At 48.7% G+C, this 23680-nt stretch overlaps 9 protein-coding genes across 11 annotated transcripts; 6 read left to right on the forward strand and 3 right to left on the reverse strand.

Moving 5' to 3' along the window:
* Positions 1 to 240: 240 nt before the first annotated feature.
* On the forward strand, positions 241 to 1261 carry ONS95_005550 (uncharacterized protein; the record flags this gene model as incomplete). Its single annotated transcript, XM_058498961.1, has 3 exons — positions 241 to 271; positions 337 to 778; positions 850 to 1261. The coding sequence occupies 3 exons, from the start codon at positions 241 to 243 to the stop codon at positions 1259 to 1261; spliced, it is 885 nt and encodes a 294-aa protein (XP_058351228.1).
* Positions 1262 to 1279: 18 nt separating this feature from the next.
* ONS95_005551 (uncharacterized protein) lies at positions 1280 to 3977 on the reverse strand. 3 transcript variants are annotated; one of them, XM_058498962.1, is made up of 7 exons: positions 3670 to 3977; positions 3569 to 3607; positions 3266 to 3367; positions 3175 to 3214; positions 2976 to 3100; positions 2614 to 2925; positions 1280 to 2565 (listed from the first exon to the last, which is right to left on the reverse strand). In XM_058498962.1, the coding sequence occupies exons 2-7, from the start codon at positions 3591 to 3593 to the stop codon at positions 1502 to 1504; spliced, it is 1668 nt and encodes a 555-aa protein (XP_058351229.1). In that variant the 5' UTR covers positions 3594 to 3607; positions 3670 to 3977; the 3' UTR covers positions 1280 to 1501. The 3 variants fall into 3 exon arrangements, with proteins under 3 accessions (XP_058351229.1, XP_058351231.1, XP_058351230.1); XM_058498964.1 differs by having other exon boundaries at positions 3469 to 3607; XM_058498963.1 differs by lacking the exons at positions 3569 to 3607; positions 3670 to 3977 and having other exon boundaries at positions 2976 to 3214; positions 3266 to 3467.
* A 1352-nt stretch (positions 3978 to 5329) lies between these two features.
* Positions 5330 to 5641, forward strand: ONS95_005552 (uncharacterized protein; the record flags this gene model as incomplete). The annotated part of the gene is made up of 1 exon (XM_058498965.1): positions 5330 to 5641. One exon carries the CDS (start codon positions 5330 to 5332, stop codon positions 5639 to 5641), a length of 312 nt encoding a protein of 103 aa, XP_058351232.1.
* A 755-nt stretch (positions 5642 to 6396) lies between these two features.
* PHO89 (Na+/Pi symporter) lies at positions 6397 to 9861 on the forward strand. Its single transcript, XM_058498966.1, has 4 exons — positions 6397 to 8046; positions 8094 to 8249; positions 8300 to 9301; positions 9352 to 9861. Exons 1-4 carry the CDS (start codon positions 7856 to 7858, stop codon positions 9707 to 9709), a joined length of 1707 nt encoding a protein of 568 aa, XP_058351233.1. The 5' UTR covers positions 6397 to 7855; the 3' UTR covers positions 9710 to 9861.
* A 1677-nt stretch (positions 9862 to 11538) lies between these two features.
* Positions 11539 to 14650, forward strand: ONS95_005555 (uncharacterized protein; the record flags this gene model as incomplete). The annotated part of the gene is made up of 5 exons (XM_058498968.1): positions 11539 to 13687; positions 13744 to 14026; positions 14077 to 14207; positions 14257 to 14367; positions 14454 to 14650. The coding sequence occupies exons 1-5, from the start codon at positions 13474 to 13476 to the stop codon at positions 14648 to 14650; spliced, it is 936 nt and encodes a 311-aa protein (XP_058351234.1). The 5' UTR covers positions 11539 to 13473.
* On the reverse strand, positions 11710 to 12417 carry ONS95_005554 (uncharacterized protein; the record flags this gene model as incomplete). The annotated part of the gene is made up of 1 exon (XM_058498967.1): positions 11710 to 12417. One exon carries the CDS (start codon positions 12415 to 12417, stop codon positions 11710 to 11712), a length of 708 nt encoding a protein of 235 aa, XP_058351235.1.
* On the reverse strand, positions 14257 to 18110 carry ONS95_005556 (uncharacterized protein). Its single transcript, XM_058498969.1, has 3 exons — positions 17736 to 18110; positions 16714 to 17663; positions 14257 to 16648 (listed from the first exon to the last, which is right to left on the reverse strand). Exons 1-3 carry the CDS (start codon positions 17981 to 17983, stop codon positions 15777 to 15779), a joined length of 2070 nt encoding a protein of 689 aa, XP_058351236.1. The 5' UTR covers positions 17984 to 18110; the 3' UTR covers positions 14257 to 15776.
* Positions 18111 to 18208: 98 nt separating this feature from the next.
* Positions 18209 to 19007, forward strand: ONS95_005557 (uncharacterized protein). Its single transcript, XM_058498970.1, has 3 exons — positions 18209 to 18620; positions 18672 to 18720; positions 18786 to 19007. Exons 1-3 carry the CDS (start codon positions 18426 to 18428, stop codon positions 18911 to 18913), a joined length of 372 nt encoding a protein of 123 aa, XP_058351237.1. The 5' UTR covers positions 18209 to 18425; the 3' UTR covers positions 18914 to 19007.
* A 101-nt stretch (positions 19008 to 19108) lies between these two features.
* On the forward strand, positions 19109 to 23557 carry ONS95_005558 (uncharacterized protein). Its single transcript, XM_058498971.1, has one exon. It carries the CDS (start codon positions 19998 to 20000, stop codon positions 23307 to 23309), a length of 3312 nt encoding a protein of 1103 aa, XP_058351238.1. The 5' UTR covers positions 19109 to 19997; the 3' UTR covers positions 23310 to 23557.
* Positions 23558 to 23680: the final 123 nt, after the last annotated feature.

A 23680-nucleotide genomic window follows, 5' to 3' on the forward strand; every position in this document is an offset into this window, starting at 1 on the left:
GCTAAAGTGCGGACAGCGGTCAACAATGCCGCTCTGCAACCTTTGCTCTCGACATGCACTATGATGCAATCTGTACATCATATACTATAATATTTCGGACTTAACACTTAATTTCAGGCCTTCCAGATGTTATAAGACCATTGTAATCCTGACCCTATGGTAAACTGTGAATAGAGAACATTTGCCTGCATTTCAATTCACATTCATAAATTGACTCGCTTCCGCTCCGTCCCATCCAAAATGTCCACAAACAAATCCCCGGTCTGGCTCAGTAAGTACTCCTCCGATCCGCTTTTATCCACCTCCAAAGCTAATCTTCTAATCTTCTCCACCTAGTTACCGGTTGCTCAACTGGTCTCGGCGCCGCCCTCTGCACTCTCGTAGCCAAATCACCAAACCACCGCCTCATAGCCACAGCCCGCAACCCATCTTCTCTCACCTACCTCCCCTCAAACTCGTCTGATATCCTCACACTCGCCCTCGACGTAACATCGCCATCCAGCATCAGCAACGTCTTCTCAACGGCCATCTCCCACTTCGGCCGCATCGACTACGTCGTCAACAACGCCGGGTACGGGATCTTCACCGAGGCGGAAGGGACAAAGGAGGAAGAAGCGAGAAGTATGTTCGAAACTAATTTCTGGGGAAGTGCCAATGTGGCTCTGGAGGCCGTGAGGACGTTTAGGGATAATAATATCGGTGATGGAGGGATGTTGGTGCAGGTCAGTTCAATGTTGGGACGTATTGCTAGCGGTGGGCAGACATATTATAGCGCGAGGTATGCCTTTCTCTTCTGATCAAAAGGCATGGCAAAATGGGAAACAAATACTTATATCTTCATGAAAACAGCAAGTTCGCAATCGAAGGTTTCATCGAGGCTATTTCCAAAGAACTCCATCCAAACTGGAACGTCAAGATCCTGATCGCCGAACCTGGCGCCATCAAATCCACAGCCTTCAACATCAATATTCTCGCTGAACGCGAGATACACCCGGCTTACAGCGATTCTGAGTGTCCGACGAATAAGACTCGACAATGGCTTGCCAAACCTGACTTGGAGGAGGGTTTTACACCAGCGGATGAGATGGCGAGGACGTTGTTCGAGGCTGTAGAAAAGCAAGATCTGCCTTTGAGGCTTCCCCTTGGTCAAGATTCTTGGCAAACTATCTACAAAGACGTATCAGAAGGAGTACAAGCATTGAAACAGTGCCGTAACTTGAGCGAACAGCCGTCAAAAGCAAGCGGAGGAGCCAAGCAATAAAATCTTCAACGACACGTGCAAGGGTTGATACCAATGATATCTGGCTTACGAAAGCATCATTACACAGCCGAGTTTCAGGTTGAAAACAGGCTTGGTGTGGTTGGATTAGCTGCATGTAAATCGATGTATAGAATACAACAAAGTCAGGAGTACGTAATGCATCATACTTTGGAGAGGCGGCAACAGATAAACTACCGACATTCAAGAGACGACTAAAAATCCTTCTCACTCCTCCCACAGTCAAACCTTGCTTCCAACTCCAGCTCCAACCGGGCAAGATGGCATGTTCGCTTGCCAGTTTTTCTTTGCGTACTCAATCATAGTCTTCTGAACTGAGAAGGTGCTGTCAAGGTAGAAATTGACATCATTTAGGGTGTAGTTGGCGCCAAGATCTCTCAAAATTCCGACTACCTTCGCCGCAAAATAGTCCAGGAAGATCACATCAACGACATCCGGTATAGATCCGTCGACAGGTAAAGATCCAATGCCTTGGATATATTTGGGGATTGGGTATTCAGGGATTGCCGAATGGGGCGTGTCATCTCCATCGGTACCAAAGTCATCAACTGTTGTATAGCCTGGGGTGACAACTCGCTGGCGCAGACTAATGCCTAGGTTCCTCTTCTCGGTGGTTCCGGAGACCAAAGCAATTGTTGGATTCTGACAGGAATGTCGCATTTCTGGCATGGCGCCCCAAGTGACGCCAGAGGAATCTCGTCTGGCAGGACCAGGTTGAGCATTTAGACTGTCGAGGACAGTTTTCGCCATCGCATAAGGTACGCTTGGGAGGTATTTGAATGCGTTCGAGAACGCAGCGACAATGATAGAATCATCTATAGTAAACGGACCCTTAACTAGATCGAATCGAACACCTCCTGTGTTAATGATGATAAAGCGAGCGGTTAAAGACCTGCTGGGGTTGATCACAATGTCACCCATCGCCCTTGCAATAAGATTATAGACATTTCGTGGGGATTCAATTGGCTGACATGAAATGCAGTATGTGTCTGGAGCACAGCCGAACAGGTATGTGATGTTGAGATTCTTTCGAAGATCGGTGATGACTCCAGTGACACGACTCCCACTATGATATTCAAAGGAACCTGATTGAGAGCTTGCTGCATGGTATTCGAACGTCCTTCGATTCCAGTCAAGGTATCTTCGAGAGTACACGAGGCCAGAAGTCGAATTACTGGTGGCTTTGCGCGCCGGGTTGGGAACATTTCGAGGTTTACTTATCCCAGTATACGTCGAAGAGTTCAAGCCGCTCATAGAGAACCAGCCCAAAGTCTCGCAGTATCGACCTGGGTTTGTCAGTTTAATTCAGGATACACCGCCAGCAATCCACGAACCTGCTTCAAATCCAGTGCTTCTGTCATCGTAGACCTCGAAATCCCGAATATGCGTGTGGCCACCAAAGATCTGAATGGGGATCGTAGGTCGAGCATTTCTGATTGTGTTGTAAACAATGGGCCAACTGCTCACAGGATCGGTGGTCCGAATGGGATTGTGCCCAATGAGGAGGAATAGATCAATAGGTTCAACGAAGTTGACTGCATCCATGAACCACTGCTCTTTGACCATATCAGCAGCCCTGATGACTTTTGAAACGTTTGAATTCCCAGTAAAGTCAAAAATAACGCCAAAAGTCATGATTCGAATGCCTGACACACAATCAGCTAAGTATTCGCACAAAAGTGGATTGGTAACGTACCGTGCTTTGTTGTGAAGTATCGGTATTTCGAACTGACATACTCCAATTGTGATGTTGCAGGATTGATGATTTGAACATTGCTGGTTACGTACTTCTCGCCCCAGAACTTGCTGTAGTTGTAGAAGCTAGAGGTGGGTGGTTGTATTAGATTCTTGGCAGCGAGACTTGCTCTATTGACCACATGTTCGACATCACTTACTGTTCATACGCAATCTCGCTGGCATACAATTCGTGATTACCTAGCGGTAGAGGTTAGCAGCTGCCCTATACTTGCGGGGACCAAGACTTGCCGATCGACAACGCATCATAATCAATCTCTGAATGAATTGGGTTTGAGAAGACTCCGTTTGGGGCGGTGGTGTCGCTGAAACCTGTACCATCATGAAGGTCACCTGGAAGTAAGTTAGTCAGCCTGAGCAAATGCCATAGTGGCATGCCACGTTAAGCCTCCAAACGAGAGCGAGACGAGTGACACATAAATGGAAGAGCATGCCTGTGTCAATAATAAGCAAGTCAACACCAAGACGGCCAGCCTTATGCTTCAAATGTTTCGAGAAGGAGACGAAGTCGCCCCAATCAGCAGAGTAGGTTACCTCCTTCAGATGCCCTTCCAACCATCCATGTGTGTCAGTCTATGGACGTTAGCTTTATCTACCAGACGTCAGAGTCGGGCTGAACTAGTATATAGACCTACCGTGTGCAAGAAATTGAGCTCTCCCCATTCCAACGGCCCACGGGGCTCGGCAACGGTGGTGTTAGATCCGGGCTGAATGCGACGAACTAGGCGTTCATGAAGAACTGTAGAAGATGGCCCATAGCATGCGTCGCAAGCAATGGCAGTGTTTAAGATGGCTGCCAGATTGAGTAATGTGGCTGGCTTCATGTTGTCCTGTGAGAAGGTGTGATTCCGGAACTGTGGTTTCGAAGAACTTGACAAGGCCCTGGGATGCGCTGAACAAAGATCGGAAAGAGAATGAAACAATGAGGGAAAATATGAGGCCAGCCAACGATCATGAGACGATCTAGGCAACCACACTCGTAAAGCAGGAAGGTACCTTACCTGAAGTGGCCGAGCTAAGAAAGAACCATGAAAGACCTCCTCCTTCTTACCTGGGTATAGAAAGTATTCTTCTTGTCCCAGGACTGGGAGACCAACCGCAGCTCCCAGTCTCTACGAAACAAGAGAAAGGCAGTAGTGTATGAAGATCTTCACTTCGCAATTTCTCCATGTTACACTTGTAAGATCCCACCTGCCCTGTTCTAAGTCTATGGTGTACCGTTATTCTCGCTCGCCTGGCACAGAATAAATGATGAATGCCATGCCCTAGAGGCTACTGTACCTCTGATTGGGATTTCGAAGGTTCGCGCGTAATTTCGTCGTTCTGAATCAAGACGAATCAGCCAGACAGCCACAACATGAGACAGATCCGGTTATACAGAGATATTACCAGTCTGATTTGCTGAGATGTTGACAATATGACGGTCAACACAAATCTCACATACCTCGAACGAAGCACGTTACCATCATACTAAGAGCTGAGAGTTAGATAGAGGAAGGGGAGAGCGAATGGCACTGGACTTGGTACTGATCGAGATGAGCCCATGTTCAGGAATCTCTCACTGAATGAGTAAATGTCTGAGTACGCGAGGCCATGAGAAACAAAGCACACAAGTCCATCGTATTCAACAGAAAGGAGCGTATCCAAAGTCTTAGGTGAACACTCGGAGGAAGATTGATACCCTAGTATTCTGCCCAAGAACAAGCAGCGAGAAATCTGAGTGATCTCGGAATTTGCATTCGGGGAAGCGACAAATGAAGGGAGAGGGCAGTCTAGCGAAAAGACGCTGAGCCAGTGTTTACACCCAAGACTCCCATTCTCTTAATTTCAACCGATCCAGCTCACCATAAACAGCACAGGGGTTGATTTCAATCCACCACCCACCACTGATATCGTGTTTGAGAAGCTAAGAGCGGATAAATCCAAAACTTTGATCATTTCTGCCAAACCGGACGAACCGGCTATGAAAGATTGTCTCAAATTAGGTGAGGCCCAGACAGATCTTGCTCGTCTTCCCCAGTGGTTCAAAGATTACCGTACGGTGCTCAGTGACCCAAAAATATCTGCGCTTCATGTGAGAACCCGGGTGAGCACCTTTCTGGGATATATTCGGCGGCGATCGAGGTTAAACTGTGCATTTTGGGGTGGAGATCGTTATGACGGGGAAGATTCGACTTTCTTGTCCCGTGGAATCTTTAGTTGGCTTGGCTTGTTGATTCATTTTCATAGACTTAAGTGGAAAATTGTTCCACGTTCGAGACTTAATCATGAGGCATATTTCTGATAAGCTTGGTCATGGACATCAGCTTCTCTTTCTCGATGACCGTCAATGCGTCTTCTGTAATCTTCTTATCCATTGCCGCAAGGCCTACACCCACGAGAAGGCGAACCATCCCTTCGTTTTCCCTCTTTACAAGTCGAAGGGAGCCTCATTTTCAAGAAGATATGCCAGTGTATTGGTATGACCTCCTGCCGCCGCTGTGTGAACATGGCGTGTCCATTGATACATTCCCTCGCTGGACCGGAAACAACTTAGGCCATGTTTTCGAACGAGATGTTCCAACAAGGCAAGATCACCACGTCGGGCAGCGCCGGCGAAGCATGTAACAAGCAATTGAGCAGGGAGCTTCTCGGGGTGCGAATGGAGCGCCTTTTATCTGTCGTCGATGGAATAATTTATGTACAGTGGAAGTACATGGTCGAATATATCGATGCCCGTAGTTTCACAGACTATCTCGATCAGATTAGGATCGTGTGATGTATAAGTTCGTGCAAGGTAGAGAGCGAGAACCTCCCGCTGGTTGCCTTTACCCGCGTATCTGATGGCGTCGTCACGAGCACATTCAAATAGCCAAGGTTCATCGAGGGTTGAAAGAAGTATTCGAAACACTTCTACATTTCCTCGATAGGCAGCTGTGTCTATGGCCCAACCAAGCACAGGACTTTGCCGTATGGTGATGTTAGCTCTGTGCCAGCTTATGTCATTGGTCATTTAGAAGTACAGTCGTGAAAGGATCATACTACCTGCCTACCTTCCAAGGTCAAGTATTGCTGAATCCCGTACGTAAGCGTCTACTTAGGATGTAATGAGACACATGCAGATTTCCTCGTCCATCTTACTGCCGCACTTCTCTCTTCATAGATATGGACGCGCCTCAAAGGAGCTTGTCAAATGGGTTCGCACTGTTTTTCTCTCATCAAGACGAAGCAACACCTAATTATAAGTTACAGGGCGGGCAGCTGGGTTGGAGGTTGGGTTCATGAGAAAGGAGCTCGACCCCCGTGCTGATTAATACGTAGGCCCGTGTAGACTTTGGCATATCTTGGCAAAACTCTCCTGTCTTTCCTCCCGTTGTTGGACAAGTGCAGTGCCTAAGTACCTAGCCACCAAGCTCCTCAGGTATAAGTACTTATCCATCCAAGCTTCCGTCTCATCTGACCCTTGGGGCGGTACACATGTTCACGAAATCCTCACAACGAGGCGTATGGATGCGGATCCTGACCCGGCATAAGCAGCAATTCTGCCACTTGACCTGCACACTCCAACTGGCCATGGCATGGATAACATGAATGGACTCCATGGAGTCTGGCAACAACAGCTTCTTCTCCACGATCCTTCTCTCTGACCAGCTTCACAATGCTGTCCCGGCTTGGAAATGACAAAGTCAGTGGAAATGTGCATGCATACTTGGCAACTCTGGTTCATTGAATACTTCATGCAATACCGGGTTGGAGAACGTTCCCTTCCACACTCCTGGGACGTCTAGGCAAGGCTCATGGTCTAGGTGTTTCTCAGCTACCCCTCACCTGCCCTCACCCATTTGCAGTTGTCTTCAATTGATGCTCTTTGCCTCTCTTATTCATTCTCTGAACTTTGCGTTTACTGTTGCCAGCTGAGTACGAACAACTGCCAGCTCGTCATTGTTCAGATCAATGCAGGGACTTGATGGCAGTTTCACTTCAGTCTGAATGAAAAAGGGATTTTCTTGTCGGATACTATCGGACCTCTGCGTTTACAAACTTTCACTTCGATTGGAATTGCTTTGTGTGCCTGGCTTCCCTTTCCTTCTCTGACTGGCTCGGAGACGCCGCCCAATAGATATCTTGGGCATCTCGACACAGTCGCCAACGCTTGCTATGCAGCGGCCATTCAGCGACGCTCGTAACATAAAACATGTGCTTTCCATTCAATTGACCTCGAGAGAATCGACTCTATTTCATCGTCAAAAGTTTGCATGTCGTCGAAAGCGGCCAATCAAACTGTCGGAGATGGCCCACGTGTAGTTGCTCTTGGCCATGATCTTCGACCCGCAAGACCTTGGCCGCAGTGTGATGGTAGCCGGACGCCAGGCGTGCACCCTATAAATTGCAGGCAGTGCCCCATTTCCTGGCCGAATTAGTGGAACCAAGAACGAAATTCCAACTTTGGTCGTGGCACCAAGAGCCCCAAGAGCTCCAAGGATGACTTCAGCGGATGAAGACCTAGGAATGGTGAAAACTCAAGCGTTTGAGAAGAAAATTGTGTGCTTCCCAAGCCCGTGGTCTCATTTCTCGCCGTCTTCAGTGGGCACAGAGCTTGGAATACGCTGAAAAAGTGGGAAGACTTTCATCAAGAAAGGGCACAGGGTCAGATTCTTGATGACCATTGGACAAAGATGTCCACCCGAGTTTCTCGAGATGTGAAAATATGTGGAATTGCCAAGTTGGGGGCAATAGTTGTAGAATGTTAAATATCTGGACAAGCTGCAACCCTTTCAGCCTGTGAACAGCACTGCAATTGCAACATTTCCAGATCTGAGGTGTGATTTTCCTGCCGCCAACATGACGACCCTACACCAATTCGATTACATATTCGCTATTGCGATGATGTTTGCATTCCTAGATGCATGGAACATCGGTGCCAACGATGTCGCAAACTCTTTTGCGACTTCTGTGTCGTCCCGATCCCTCACTATGAGGCAAGCCATGGTGATAGGTTCAGTGATGGAGTTTGGTGGTGCTGTTGGAGTTGGGTGAGTGAAGCATCTATCGATTGTTCACCCCTACTGACACTTCTCAGTGCCCGAGTCGCCGATACAATCAGAACCAAAATTTTGAGTACTAAATCTTTTGAGCAAGAGCCGACTGTTCTTATGCTGGGAATGACATGCGCTCTTGTTGCATCGTCGACATACCTGACGATCGCCACTCGTATCGGATTGCCCGTCTCCACCACGTAAGGAGAACCATCACTGGGCTGGGATATTATGCTAATGATCATTGTAGTCACTCGATCATGGGAGGCGTCATGGGCGTAGGAATTGCCGCTCTAGGCGTAGACGGTGTCAACTGGGGATGGAAAGGTGTGTCTCAAGTCTTTGCGGCATGGGCCATCGCTCCTGGAATCGCCGGCATGTTCGGAGCCATCATCTTTTTGATCACCAAATACGGCGTGCTCAAAACAAAGAACCCTGTGCGCAATGCCTTTATCAGCGTACCAATCTACTTCGCCTTCACGACTGGTATCCTCACCATGCTCATTGTCTGGAAGGGTGCGGCTAGTGCAGCGGCAGCAGTCAAGTCCTGGGGCCCTGGCGAATACATTGGTGTCATATTCGGTGTCGGAATCGGATGTGGTCTTCTCTCTGCTATCTTCATCTTGCCATACCTTCACCGAAAGCTCAACCTGAACGACTGGGAACTCAAATGGTACGATGTCTTCCAAGGTCCACTTCTTCTTCGACGTGGAGAAGTTCCTCCCAACACCAGCGGAGAACTCATTGTCCAAGATTATTATCGCGGACACAAGACTAGAGAGGATCTTGATCGTGATGGAAGAGAGGTTGTCGTCCCCCGGAACGATATTGAGACAAGCACTCCTCTGGGCAAAGAAGCTGAGGCAGGAGCCCGCAGTTCTGGGGACATCTCTGACACTGCTGCGAGCGACCCAGCTGAAATTGGAAGAACAGGAAAATGGTACGAACCTCGAAATCTGTTCTTCGTCGCCAAAAAAGCTTTCTTTCATGGCGCAGACGTCGACGTTGTTGCGGAACAGAAGAAAAGTTCCATTCTGGTCGGCAACCTCGAAGAGATGCACGCCCGTGCTACTCACTACGACAACAAGGCTGAGCACACTTACTCCTTCCTCCAGATCTTGACGGCCGCAACTGCATCATTTGCCCACGGTGCAAACGATGTCTCCAACGCAGTAGGGCCACTCGCAGCCGTGTATCTTATCTGGAGTACTGGAACTCTTGCATCCAAATCGCCAGTCCCTGTCTGGATCTTGTAAGTCCAGCATCTAAGCCACGCATTGTGTCCTTCAGCTAATTATTCAGGGTTTACGGAGGAGCTGCCATCGCTATTGGTCTTTGGACATACGGCTACAACATTATGCGTAACCTTGGGAACCGCCTCACTCTCCACTCTCCATCTCGTGGTTTCTCTATGGAACTCGGCTCCGCTTGTACCGTCGTTATGGCAACTCGTCTCGCTCTCCCAGTTTCCACTACTCAGTGTATCGTGGGAGCCACTGTTGGCGTAGGGCTCTGCAATGGAGAAATCAAGAGTATCAACTGGAGAATGGTGGCCTGGATTTATGGTGGCTGGATCATTACTCTACCAGTCACAGGTATCATCGCCGGATGTTTGATGGGTATCATTATCAATGCTCCACAATGGGGTAATGCTCTGTAAGCATAACGGCTATTGACTTTCAGGTGCAAGCAATGTAGGAAAATGTGGTGATGGAGTTGACTCATGGACCATAGGCATGAGGGTCCTTGGGATGATGGCAACGGATTCTTTTTAATTAGACAATCTTTACAATAGTGATCTCTTTATTCCCATCTTCATCCAACTCGTTAGCGATTCTAACAAAGTGATGTTGGGAACAACAAATTGAAGTAGTGCCTCGAGAGTTCGCTCTGGAAGGAGGATTTCAGCATAGTATTCAGTGTCTCATTGGCCATGCATCGCACACCGCATCAGTCGACTCAGATACAGCCCTCTCCGGTATTGTGACAACGCAGCAACTGCGGTCTTGCGGCTGTCCAACTCCTCGACCTCGAGCTCACCCACCTAATCTTCGCTGTGCGCTCCCTCAATAGAGACATAACAACCCAACAGCCACCCAACCTTGCTAATTATACGGAGCAACCACTGGAGCCTAGGCTTTGAAATTTGCTCGTGCTCGTCCGTGCGATCTTTCGCCAGCCACGCCGATGACCACCCACAAATCGACATCACATTCCTTAACGCTGGCCTCACAAAATCAGTGTTCGTGTCGTTCCCATTACAAGCCACGAAAACGCTATCCACGTGAAGTTGTTATGTTCTTTAATCACAGGTCAGTCGCACAAAGTGGAAGCCTTGACGAAGCATCCCAATGAGTACTGTCGTACCCTTTTTTTAAGCTTGAATTACACACATGCCCTTTAGACAATTCCTGTCTCGATCAGGTTCTGAGGAGCAATGTTGAGAGCAAAGCCTGATGAACAAGCCTTGCATCGATACCTGCGAAGCTACTTTTGATCCACTGAGCTCGCTTAGCGGCAGATATCAACAAACCTAGGTATCATCAATAGAAACAACACACGTAATAAGAAGAAACACCCGTGCCTCGCCCGGGTGCAGATCGTCTTGCTGCGAGTTTGGCAATTAGAAAAAGCCGCAATACTCAGAAGGAAATTCAATACGTGCATGCGTGTGAGTTGTCAGTTTCCAAACTTAATCTAATAGTTTGTTTCATTCCGTCCGCTGGTTTGAGGGATGTTTATGTTAGGGGAGAAAGAGAGGAGAGGAGGTACTGCAGGGTGCTAGCGGATTGGGAGCCTGTGAGGAAAGCTGGGCACAATATTAGATGTGACAGTCTGGTAAGAGGAAAAGTGTGTTCCGTGGATTGTATAGTAAGGATGTGGGTTAAAAGGTGTTTTCCTTAAGTTCATTGCTCCAATGGAAGCTAGTATGGCGGAAGAAACTGCCTTGCAACATTTTCCCCTTGGGACTGCGTAGAGGCAGAGCGAAGTCTCATGACTGTGATGAGCGGGAATGAAGTTTGTCGTCCTTGAATTGCGTTTTTTCCTATTGCGCGTTTTCTTTCTTCATCACGGGTCTTGCAATAGACAATACATCATTTCCGTGTGATGAAACTCCATTCAGCAGCAAATGTTAGCACATTGAAACCAATCTGTAAGAAATTTGTGTTTCACTGGACTAATTGGCCTAATTCTCAGCTGGGAATGCACAAGCTGGATTCTGGCGAGTCATTGGTACTGAAAAGTTCTCACACAGCAGAGGACCTACCAGCCGGCAACAGGCGCATGGATCTATCTACTCTTATCGTCCGAGAGACTAGTATGAGATCTCATCATGAATATCCGGGAAAACTACTTATTAAATCCGAACCTGTTGAAAGGTCTCTGCCCTTGAATCGCACAGATACTCTCGCAGCACAAGAGCTTTTACTACTTATGTCTATGATTGTTATCTCGCGGAGGGATTACGGCCATTGATATTACTGAGAGTTTTGTAGACTGGTTGTTGATACTTTGATTCAACCTTGCACAGCTAAGATTGCTCTTGATACTCCTAACACCATTGAAACCAGCAACATTAATCTCTTGCTCCCTTGGGTATTCCATAAACTCCATCACGATAAGCAATCCGACCCATCGGGCCATAAACAGGTATCCCTTTCAATCAATAACGTATTTGCCCTTACCCTTAACAGCAGAATTTCCATCCATCGCGCCCCCGCTCCTAGCCAATAACCTTCTCGCAGCATTCCTGCCACTCCCCTCCCCATCAGCCGTTCCGTCGCCTCCCACTCCAGTCTCAATCTGATGTGCATACGTACTCGGCCTGTTTATCTCCGCCGTGTCCCTCGCCGCATTGAACTTTTCATAAATCAGCTCCACCAACCTTTCTACATCTTCCTCCCCTACATCCCCCGCCAATTCCAGCCTCGCAGCCGTCTCCTCAATAAAGTCCTTTACTTTCTGCATCTGATACTCATCCTTCCGCAGCCGATCTGGCAGACCCTGTCCTTTTAGCAACGCAAGTATACCAGCTGTCGATGTGTTCACTATGCCTAGGACGGTGATTGAGCGGGGATGCAGGCCGGACATGGGACCCAAAGAGACGAGCGTTGCGCCGATGAGGATTTGCGCGAGGAGTGCGGTGTAGTAGAGGGCTTCGATGGCATGGTAGTGGAGGGAGAGGCGCTTCTGGAGGCGGAGAACTTCTTTGTAGAGGCCGTGGGGTTTGGAGGGCTGACTCCCGGCTTCCAGGTCGGTATTGCTGTTGAGGCCGATGGCGATGCGGAATTTGACGAGGTTGGGTGAGAGGAGGGGTGTAGATGGTTTGGGCGGCGGATTCAGGAGAGGGGATTGTTCAGATGACATGTCTGCATTGCAGGTTGGTAGCTTTCAGAGTACGTGTCGATATGTCGGCTGTTGTTGTCACTGTTGCTGTCGTTGTCGTTGTCGTTGGATCCTCAGCCTCGTCGAAGAAGGCTCGCAAGTGGAGCAGGGATACAGATGGATGGATGTCGATGTCTCGCATGTGGGTGTCTTGGCAGCCAGATTCAATTTAAACTCATCCCATGATCCCATCCCCTCGTCTCGACGAGTCGACTTCCCGCCAATAATCCAATCATTATCAGTCCATATCCAAAGCCAAGGGACGAGACGAGCCGAAGTTTAGGCCCTGGACGCTGCCGCTCTCGGCCCAGTCGGCCTCCCGCTGAGTCGCGCAGCTGGCCCCGTCCCAACGCCATCCCTTGATCAATCCCTTCAATCCCACGATCCCACCCCATCCCTTTCATTCTTCCACTGGTAAGGTAACTTTCCCCTCCCCCCTGCTTTACAGTACCTTAAACCTAATGTCTCACTCAGCCTCGATCCTCATGGTGCCGACTATCAGCCCTCAAACATCTCCATTTTCCAATGCCCTTCCAGAACAATGTAACCTTTCAGATAGATATAAATAAATTGGAGCCCGCCAGATCATCTCACGAGCTTCGCCTCGGCTGCCGGGCTCCAAAGCTTTTTTATTACAGTAGATGTCCCCGACCTCAACCCAGCCAACCTTCCCCATGCGGTTGTCTCTCCGGTCCACTAGCATCGGCAGATGTCGAATCCAGCCACGGTTCCTGAGCCACGCTGGAGATGCGGATAACTTCATTGGTGCGCAGCACCACAGCCAAGGAGGAGACACCTCGGCCTGTGGCACTAATTGGTTTGTATGCAGAGACAAGATTCCAAGGGGGTCCTCCTGTAGAGGGGTAGAGAGCTCCTGTCATTAATGTACTGTACTACTGGGTGATGTGAACATTGAGATAAGTACTGCTGTCATTCCTCCTCTTTCTTTCTTTTGTCTTCACTTCCTCGCGACGACGTTGTCTTTCCTCAGTATACTTGGGGTCTTGTATTTGATTCCCTCTCCATCTCTCAATCAAAATGCAATTCTCAAGTATCGTTGCTGTTGCGCTGGCATTTGCCACAACTGGCCATGCGCAGAACCCTAACCCTCCAACCGGGGCAGCAGCAGTTGAAGCAGCTCGGGCTACAGCAAAGACGCTGAGTCCCGTGAGTTCAATTAGGGGAAAGACATTCGACCGATTCGTGCAAATCTGGCTAGAGAACACAGACTTCGACATGGCGGCCGGAGATCGTGAGCAATCCCCTAGTCGATTGCACAAAAAGTCACATAACTTACAGGTGATACAGCATCCCTTCAATGGGTAGCCAGTCAAGGAATCACCCTCACGAATTATAAGGCCATCACCCATCCCAGTCAGCCAAACTACGTTGCCAGCGTAGGTGGGCAGACACACTGGGTTTTGGGTGACTGGACATCCCGCATCGATAAGAAAGTAAAGACTATTGTTGATTTATTGGAGCCAGCCGGTGTGAGTTGGAGTGTGTATGGGGAGGACATGCCGTATTCTGGCTTCCAGGGAGACTATGTTAACCAGAAGACTGGCGCAAACGATTATGTTCGAAAACACAAGTGAGTTTGCTGCAAGCCGGTCTAGTGGAGACACATGCTAACATTATCAGCCCGCTCATGTGTTATGATTCCGTGACATCAGTTGAAGACCGTCTCGCCAAATCCAAGAACTTCACCATGTTCCAGAAAGAGCTTACACAAGGCTTGTTACCTCAGTGGATGTTCCTCACTCCAAACATGAGTACGTTCGTCATCATTGACTAAACAGGATTGAGCTAACAATTCCTTAGCGAACGATGGCCACGACTCATCTATCACAGTCGCTGGATCATGGGCAAAGTCCTTTCTCCAACCCCTCCTCACCAACAAGAACTTCATGGAAAGAACTCTCATTCTCTTGAGTATGTTTCCATTCCCACGTCTCTTTTCCCTGAACCCCATGGCCTTCAGAAAGCATCCATACATGTAATGTACTAACACACACCAGGCTTCGACGAAACAGAGGACTACTTCAGCAGCAACAAAGTCTTCTCCGTCCTACTCGGCGATGCCGTCCCTGTCGCTCTGCGCGGAACCAAGAATGACACTGCTTTCAACCACTATAGTGCTCTCTCTGCGGTGGAGAATAATTGGAACTTGGGAAATCTAGGGGAGGGAGATGTCAAGGCGAAGCCATTCTTTTAGTTTTAGCAATTATATCATCTTTACTGTTCAGCTTCGAGAATGTTCGGACGATATGAGCCCTGGCTCGAAAGATATTCCAGCGCTTCCGATCTATAAAATGAGCGATTTGATCACTCATCTAGGGAATAGACCGGTTATAGCAGTGTACAATCATAGGGGCCACCAAAGCGAGTCCAGCCAGAGGGTTGCTGTACCACTAGAATCCCTTCTAGGAGCCATCTCTCTGCTAGATATGCAGGCTGTCGAGTTGTTCCGGCAGACTACACAGTTTCTGCCAGCTGTGAACCATCTAGATGCTGGACCGAACACTACTTGTTAATTCGCAGGCGACTTCACTTTTCACTCGCTCTCCGGGCGGTGTCGAGGGATATCCAACAGTCGATTGATGATCACTCGTATTTTCACAACCATACACGAGAATCGACCGCACACCGGTTCTCTCGGAAACCCTCATACGGCTATTTTCTGCATGCCACCACGCATGGCAGGTACTGGTTTTCCAATCTTGACTATCGAAATCATAGCTCAGAGTGGACAATGCAGGAGACAAAGCAGGTCCTGCTCAAGTATCAGTATTCTCTGCGTACATGACGACTGGTTGCAGAGCACGGGTGCGAAGGCATGTACTGCCGTCAATTCTGTGGCCAGTTGAGACTTATCAGTTTGGATAAACTCTATAAATTCTTTGACCATTCAGGATTTCTTGGCAAAAGCGTGTATATTTCTTGATGTCTGGGCCGAGGATATGATATGACTTTACACGTCAGTTGAGGCCCATTGACTCTACCTTCCCTCGTATTTACGTCTCTGCTCCTTGCTCGTCGCGCTTCCCCAGACGTGTCATTCCTCCTCACAGCTCTTCACTTCGCCAGAGCTATCCAGGAGAACCAGTAGTAAATGCGGTAACGGGCTTCTGGGGCCGCATACGGACGTAACACTCGATGCTATCTTTGGCGTCTCGTATTTCAGCTCATTCGATATCTCCCTTTCTCCATCTTAGGAACCTCCAACTCAGCTCAATATGTGCGGGGCCTATTTTCTCAGCTTCCATGGGAATATACCTCTTCCTTTCCGGAGGTGTGCGAGGTCTCAGATAATCCTTTCTCATTTACGAGTCGCATCATCTTCACACCTTCGACGCTGACCTCGCTACCATCTTCGCCCAGCTCGGCTTTCCACCACCACCTTCCGGCTTCAATGTCTCCCCGTCACTCTTCGCCTTCACCATTGCCAATGGCAGCGGCATTGCCCCTTCCTTGCTTGACGAAGACACTCGCCTCCTACCAATAGGACTCTCAGGTGACATGCTCCTCACGGTCTCTGAGCTCACAGAACTCATCGAATCGTTCGTCTGGAGACTCGCCTTTGAGAATGTAGAGTGGAAGGAGCTACGTAATGTGCTAGTTGTGCTGTCTGGGTCTCTGGGGAGGGATGGGCGGACGGGCGTTCTTGGAAACTGCGCCTGTGTGTGGGCTGGTGCTGTAGTTTTAAGAAGGATTGGTGTTGTGGAGGGGACGGTTGTTGAAGAAATAGGTGTTGCCGGTCTGGTTGGAATTGGGACTCTGCTTTGGCGGCGTGGGGGAGGAGCAAAATTTGAATTATAGCTGCCAGTAGGGGTCTGTTTCGCCGTGTTACCGTTGATAGAACCATTCGCTATGACATTTGAGGTAACATTGGCATGGAAACTGATATGAAGATGGCTCAGATCTCTCCCTCGGCCTCTATTCTGGGACCCAGGTCTGCGCGATAGCTTTTGCATGCTCTTCAGTTGAGACTCAAGACTTTTGCGAACTTCGACTTCGTGGTTATGCTTTTCCTGGAGAGCTTTATACTGCTCACCTGCATGCTTCCGTTCTTTTTCTATTCGTTGTTGCCAGGTCCCGTTGATGGATTCGAGTTCCTCGATGCGCTTTTGTTTAGCTACAAGATCGGCTTTCATTTGTGCTAGCATCGTGTTTGAGGCGATGCTGTTGTCGTGGACTGCTTTTAATTTGTTGTCTGGTGATTGTTAGAGATGAAAACTGATGTGCGGGACCGAACGTTAGACGACTTTGTTTACTCACTGATCACTTGAGAAATCTGACGGTTTTTCTTGTGGCAGCACGAGAGATGATAGATCTGATCCAAGCCTCCGAACTCCAGTAACCTCTCATTAACCACTTTAGCCTTTGGCCTCTTTAACGGGTCATACTGAAGCATTTGATCGATCAAAGAAACAATGTGCTTGCAATTGAGGTTCGGATTATCCTCGTTCTCTAGAGATGCAGAGATAGCTTTCGTCCGAAGCTCCTCTAGGTAATTCGGGAGCATTTCGTACTTCAACTTCCAATCCTTCTCCTTCATGATGTGCTCGAATCGCTCTAACGTTTCTCCGTATATGACAGTGGCGATATTCAAAAATATACAACCGAGCGACCAGATGTCAGCACGAGACATACTGTAGTCTTCACCACCATCATACACTTCTGGCGCGATCCACGAAAGGGTGCCGCATCGTCCACTAGTAATACTATCATCTGCATCTCTGACATCTCGTGCGATCCCAAAATCGGCTAGATATACCCTCCCAGGATTCAGTAGTATATTCTTCGGTTTTAGATCGCGATGTCGTATCTCTTTCTCATGACAATACGCCAACGCCTCTGTAATGCACCCAAGGATCTGCTGCAAGAACCCTATAGCAGTACTTGCGGGCGAATATCCATCGGCAGTCTGCGGTGCACATCTCAACAGTGGTAAATCGTTAATTGTGCCAACGTCTCTCAAGCCTAACGTTTGTAGTCTTTGAAACGCATCCTCCTGGTCTGCAGCAAGCCCAGAACGGATCTCGTCGATGTCTTCAATGACTTTACTCAGATCGCAGACTGCGGCAGGGTACAAGAGGAGGTAGAGATTATTCCTTTTGGCAGTGTATGTGCCGACTAGCTTTAAGATATGTTTATGCGCTAGACGTTCCATGGCGTTGGCTTCGTCTCGGAGCTGCTCGACTGTCATTCCACGTCTGGGCTTGACACTAATAGATATTATCAGCATGAAGCACTGGTAAGATTGATTAATTGTATTTAGGAAAGAATTAAATGCGAACCATTTCCTTGCCATCGTGACAGTTCTATATGTGATACGCTCCACAATGCCATAGCTCCCAATCCCAAGCTCTCGACCGTAAGTCTTGATCGCTTTGTGATCTGTCCATTGTGTCGCATCAGGATGTTTTCCACATCCAGACCAATGCCCTTTCGATCTCTCCCAATACTCTATCTGCTTCTCTTCGCGGATCTCAGTTGCTGGGTGTGCAACTACGAGATGCCAGCCGTCGTCCGCGATTTCAGCCATCAGGCTTGAGGTGCTCGGGGCGGGCCGCTGTCAGTGTTTCGTCCTCAGTGGACCCGGCACTTGAGCTGTGACCCAGTTGCTGTCTTACAGGATATTCGACAGAAACAATTGAAGAAAGCTATTCGAATTGAAGCCTATCGCTCAAGAGATTATTGCGCTGCACTGCCTCCTGGCGCGGCTGAGAAATGTCGTTGGCGGGGCGGTGTATGCAACGATTTGCTCTTGTGAAGCCCCCGCGTCGCCTTTTCTATGCAGGTGAGATGTACCCTTGCTTCCGAGTGGAAGAGCCAACCGTCCCTGATTGAACCGTGGATAGATTCCATCATTGTTGTGAATCAGTGGACCAAATCAACGACAATTCTATCGAGAGCCTCTGATGCAACTCACTGGTGATAGAGTTAATGAAGTTTAATAGGGCAATACCACCATCCATGATTAACCGATGAATAGAAGCCCCCTCACTGCTCTGGTTCAGACTACTTGCTTGTCCCACCGATCTTACCTGCCAGAAAATACTGAGCATAGAAGGTGCCAAAATTTCAGATTTCAAGTTTCAAACGATGTAGCCAATGTCAGTAGCTATGTATGGCGGCGAAGTCACATTGTCCATCACATCAGATGGGGTGGCCAAGCGAGCGTATGAATGAATGTCTCAGCCGTAGTGATTCAGCTTACTGTTGTCCTCCAGAACCATCACTTCGTCATGCTCGCTCGCTGTAATGAGAAACGAGACCGGGGTAGGTAGGCACCTTATCAGTGGTGTGCTTTTGCTAGCTTCAAGTAACAGAACAACAGAGCATAGATGGTGAGAACAATTGGAGATTATTCAAGTACCTAGGGAGCTCTGGAATAGTCTTGAGGTGCTTGAGAAGTCTTGAGGTGCTGAAGAACATGAAGTCCGAAACACCTACCTACCTGTACTGCAGGTAGAGGTCAAAGGTCAAGGTCAATATAATAATGTTGTCGCTTAGAGGGAGCCACATCCAGCCTCCAGGCCAGCCAGGCACAGGTCAAGGGACAAAACACCCAAGGAGCCAAGCTGCCAAGGTAATGTTGGTGCCTTAGGTATTTACCTAGGTACGCGAGCAGGCGAGCTCGCGAGGTACGAAAGGTACCTTCCGTACTTGTAGGTTCAGGGGATGCCCCGATGACGACAATGGAAAGATGTGGCGCAGCTACCCCAACTACCTTGCACTGCGTATCCGTGCCTGCCTAGGTTGGAGCTTCGTATGGTCACCCGAGAATCAACGTCGAGCAACCTTCCACCAACAACAACAACATCAACAACAACTATCTACTTCACCACCCCTTACTCTTGCATCTAGCACAGCTTGTCATGAGCTCCATAGGACCGAAATAGACTGAAGAACACCCTCGGCCACTTCTCAGTAACCTCCGCTTGAAATAGCAATCTGCGCCGCTGGGCGACGCTTGGGAGGACTTCTGCAAGATGGGGTTGAGGCATTTGGCCGCCGCGGCGATCGGGCTGCTCAGTCTTGCATCCGGAGAGCTATTTACACAAAAACACGAGAAAGGGAGATGTGCTCTACGAGGAACTTGTGGGGGCGGAGGCTTTTTTTCCCCCGCTCTCCCGTGTGTGGACAATGGTCTCGCGAAAGCCCCGGAGGAAGACGTGAGGGCGCAGCTCCTGGAACTATGCCCGGAGGACAAATGGAAACAAGGGCCGCTATGCTGCGAAAAAGACCAGGTTTGATGAATCCTTTCATGATATGACAGCTGCTAAGTGAGACAGCTTGACGTCCTGTCGGACAACCTCAAAAAGGCCCAGTCATTCATCGCAGATTGTCCTGCATGCAAGAACAATTTTTACAACACCTTTTGCACCTTCACTTGCTCCCCCGATCAATCCCTCTTCATCAATATTACCCAAGCAGAAAAGGGCGCCGAGGGGTTGAGAGTGACGGAGCTGGACCAACTAGTCTCTGACGAATACGGGTCCGGATTCTATGACAGTTGCAAAGACGTTAAATTTGGACCTACGAACTCGAATGCGATGGCCTTTATTGGAGGAGGAGCAAAGAATTACACCGATTTTTTGAAATTCTTGGGGAAGAAATCCCCTCCTTTTGGTTCGCCATTTCAAATCAACTTTCCCAGGCCGAGCAAATATCCAGAAAAGGCAATGAATCCATTGCCCATGAAACCGAAAGCATGCAACGATACCAACCCAAACTTTCGGTGTCCTTGCATCGACTGTCCTGCCGTGTGCCCAACATTGCCAGATATCACCGAAGCTGGATCATGCCATGTTGGATTATTGCCATGTCTATCGTTTGGAGCTATCCTGACGTACAGCGTTCTTATCCTCTCGCTTGTTACGGCAATTTCTGGTCACGTTGCCTGGGCTAAGCACAGTAGAAGGAGATCCGAACGGTTGCGACTTCTTCAAGATGCTTCGCCAAGCGACGACGAAGACGAAGGCGATATGGTTCATAATGGTGCTATGTATGACCGCCCGCAGAGAACATACAAGCTTAATTCCTTCTGCGACAGCGCATTCAGTCACCTGGGCTTCACCGCCGCTCGATTTCCCGGAATCACTATTGGAACGAGCATTCTCATTGTTGGACTTCTCAGTATTGGTTGGATTCGGTTCGATATCGAAAGGGACCCTGCTCGGTTATGGGTCAGCCCCACATCTGCTGCCGCTGAGGAGAAGAACTTTTTCGATACGAACTTTGGTCCTTTTTATCGCGCAGAGCAAATTTTCTTGGTCAATGAGACGGTTTCGAATGCGTCGAGTCCAGTGCTAAGTTATGACACATTGAAGTGGTGGATAGATGTCGAAAAACGAGTCAGTGGCTTGAAAGGTGCCAAAACCAATACCACATTTGACAGTGTATGCTTCAAGCCTACTGGCGATGCTTGCGTTGTGCAGTCTGTAGCTGCATATTTCGGAAACGACATCACCACCGTCTCTCCGAGCACCTGGAAAAAGAAATTGCGGGAATGCGCTGAGTCACCCGTGGGATGCCTTCCTGAATTTCAACAGCCAATCGACCCTAGCATGATTCTTGGTGGCTTAGACGGAGTTGGTGATGTTGCAGATTCACCTGCAATGGTTGTTACCTGGGTTATCAAGAATTATGCTGAAGGCTCGTCCGAGATCGAAAAGGCGATGGAATGGGAACAAAGCCTGAAGGACACTCTGCTTGAAGTCCAAATGGAAGCATCAGAGCGGGGTCTGAGATTGTCATTCTCCACGGAGATCAGCTTGGAACAAGAGCTCAATAAATCCACAAACACTGATGCTAAGATTGTCGTTATAAGCTACATTTTCATGTTCATCTACGCATCCCTCGCTCTTGGCTCCACAACCCTATCAATACGATCAGTACTCCGAAACCCAGCAAGCTCTCTCGTAGAGTCTAAGTTTACCCTCGGCGTTGTGGGCATTCTAATTGTTCTGATGTCTATATCAGCATCAATTGGCCTGTTCTCAGCAGCTGGTATCAAGGTGACACTCATCATTGCAGAAGTCATTCCATTCATCGTTTTGGCTGTTGGTGTCGATAACATTTTCTTGATTGTGCACGAATTCGAGAGGGTCAACGTCAGCCACCCCGACGAGATGGTTGAGTTCAGAATTGCCAAAGCTCTTGGACGTATGGGACCATCAATCCTCTTATCAGCAATTACCGAGACTATTGCCTTCTCGTTGGGAGCGTTCGTGGGCATGCCTGCTGTTCGTAATTTTGCCGTCTATGCTGCCGGGGCTGTCTTCATCAATGCCGTACTTCAGGTTACTATGTTCGTATCAGTACTCACTCTAAATCAGAGAAGAGTTGAAGATCGAAGAGCAGACTGCTTTCCATGCGTTCAGATCAAACGTGCTGGCATACAGCTTAGCTCGACCGGAAACGGGTACATGCGACCTTACGAGGGACAAGATGAAGGCACCCTGCAAAAGTTTATTCGAAAGTCTTACGCTCCAACGCTTTTGGGTAAGAAGATGAAAGTCGGGGTAGTGGTGGTGTTCTTGGGACTTTTCACTGCCGGCATCTCATTGATTCCAGAAGTTTCTCTTGGCCTAGACCAAAGAGTTGCGATCCCAGATGACTCTTATCTGATCCCATATTTCAACGATCTATATGACTACTTCGAATCTGGCCCACCAGTATACTTTGTCACTCGGGAATTGAATGTCACCCAGAGGCTGCACCAGCAACAGCTGTGCTCTCGATTCAGTACCTGTGAGCAAGACTCCATCACAAACATCATTGAAGGAGAACGAAAGAGATCAAATTTATCTTACATCGCTTCAACTCCGGCGAGCTGGATCGACGACTATTTTCGCTGGCTGGATCCAAATCTCGCGGAATGTTGTGTAGAGAATGGGAAGACATGCTTCGCAGATCGCGATCCAGCATGGAACATCTCCCTGTACGGAATGCCTGAGGGCCAGGAGTTCATGCACTACCTTGAGAAGTGGATCGAAGCTCCTTCAGATGCCGACTGCCCCTTGGGTGGAAAAGCTGCTTATAGCAGTGCTTTGGTTATTGATGCAGAGAGGGGGACGATCCCAGCAAGCCATTTCCGATCTGCTCACACTCCACTTCGGAGCCAAGATGCATTCATTGACGCCTACGCATCTGCTCGAAGGATTGCAGATGGTCTAAGCAAGAGCTCAGGTGTGGATGTTTTCCCATACAGCGTGTTCTACATTTTCTTCGACCAATATGCAACTATCGTCCGACTCACAGCAACACTTCTCGGCTCAGCCCTCGGGCTTATCTTGATAATATCATCCATCCTGCTCGGATCCGTGAGAACAGGCGCTGTGGTCACTGCAACAGTCATCATGATTGTCGTTGACATTATCGGCACGATGGCCGTGTTTAATGTGTCTCTTAATGCTGTCAGTCTCGTGAATCTCATTATTTGCGTGGGTATTGGGGTTGAGTTCTGCGCCCACATTGCCCGCGCATTCATGTTCCCATCCCGCGCCGTGATGGAGCGCGCAAGCAAGAAGTTCCGAGGAAAGGACGCTCGAGCATGGACTGCTCTTGTCAACGTTGGCGGCTCTGTGTTCTCAGGCATCACAATCACCAAGTTACTTGGAGTATCCGTCCTAGCATTCACGCGAAGCAAGATCTTCGAGATCTACTATTTCAGGATTTGGTTGGCACTGGTAATTTTCGCCGCTACACATGCTCTGATCTTCTTGCCGGTGGCATTGAGTCTGTTGGGCGGAGAAGGGTATATGGACCCTGAAAGTGAGGGAGGTTTGGAGGAAGATTTGGCGAGTAGGCGCTATAGAGCGTTGTTGCCAGAGGAGGAGGATGACTCTGATGACGAATATTAGTGGTTTAAGATGTGCATGGTCCTAAATTTCTCTGTATTTTTAACGATTGCATGGATATTGCATACTAGATAGAGATATAGTGCAGACATGTGAAGCTTGAGATTTATCATATCTGAACTATTGGCTCTCGCGAGTAACAAACCAGCTCCGCCAATTGCCTGAGGATCCACTGAAAACATGTATTTCTGGCGTCCTTTGCTCTTTCCACTCATCCGCGATACTCGTAGGGCATCAACCCTTAAGAATGGAATTCAGATATCAGGCCTTGTATACACACAGGTTTAGTTTCCAGGACTCGAGATCATAATAGCAACGCCAGATTATAAAGCAGCGATGCTCTATGGGTCAGCAGCTCGGCGCTGCCAGTGCTG

The sequence above is a fragment of the Cadophora gregata genome (assembly GCF_030347475.1).
Source record: "Cadophora gregata isolate MNR1 chromosome Unknown scaffold_16, whole genome shotgun sequence".
Taxonomy (NCBI): Eukaryota; Fungi; Ascomycota; class Leotiomycetes; order Helotiales; family Ploettnerulaceae; genus Cadophora; species Cadophora gregata.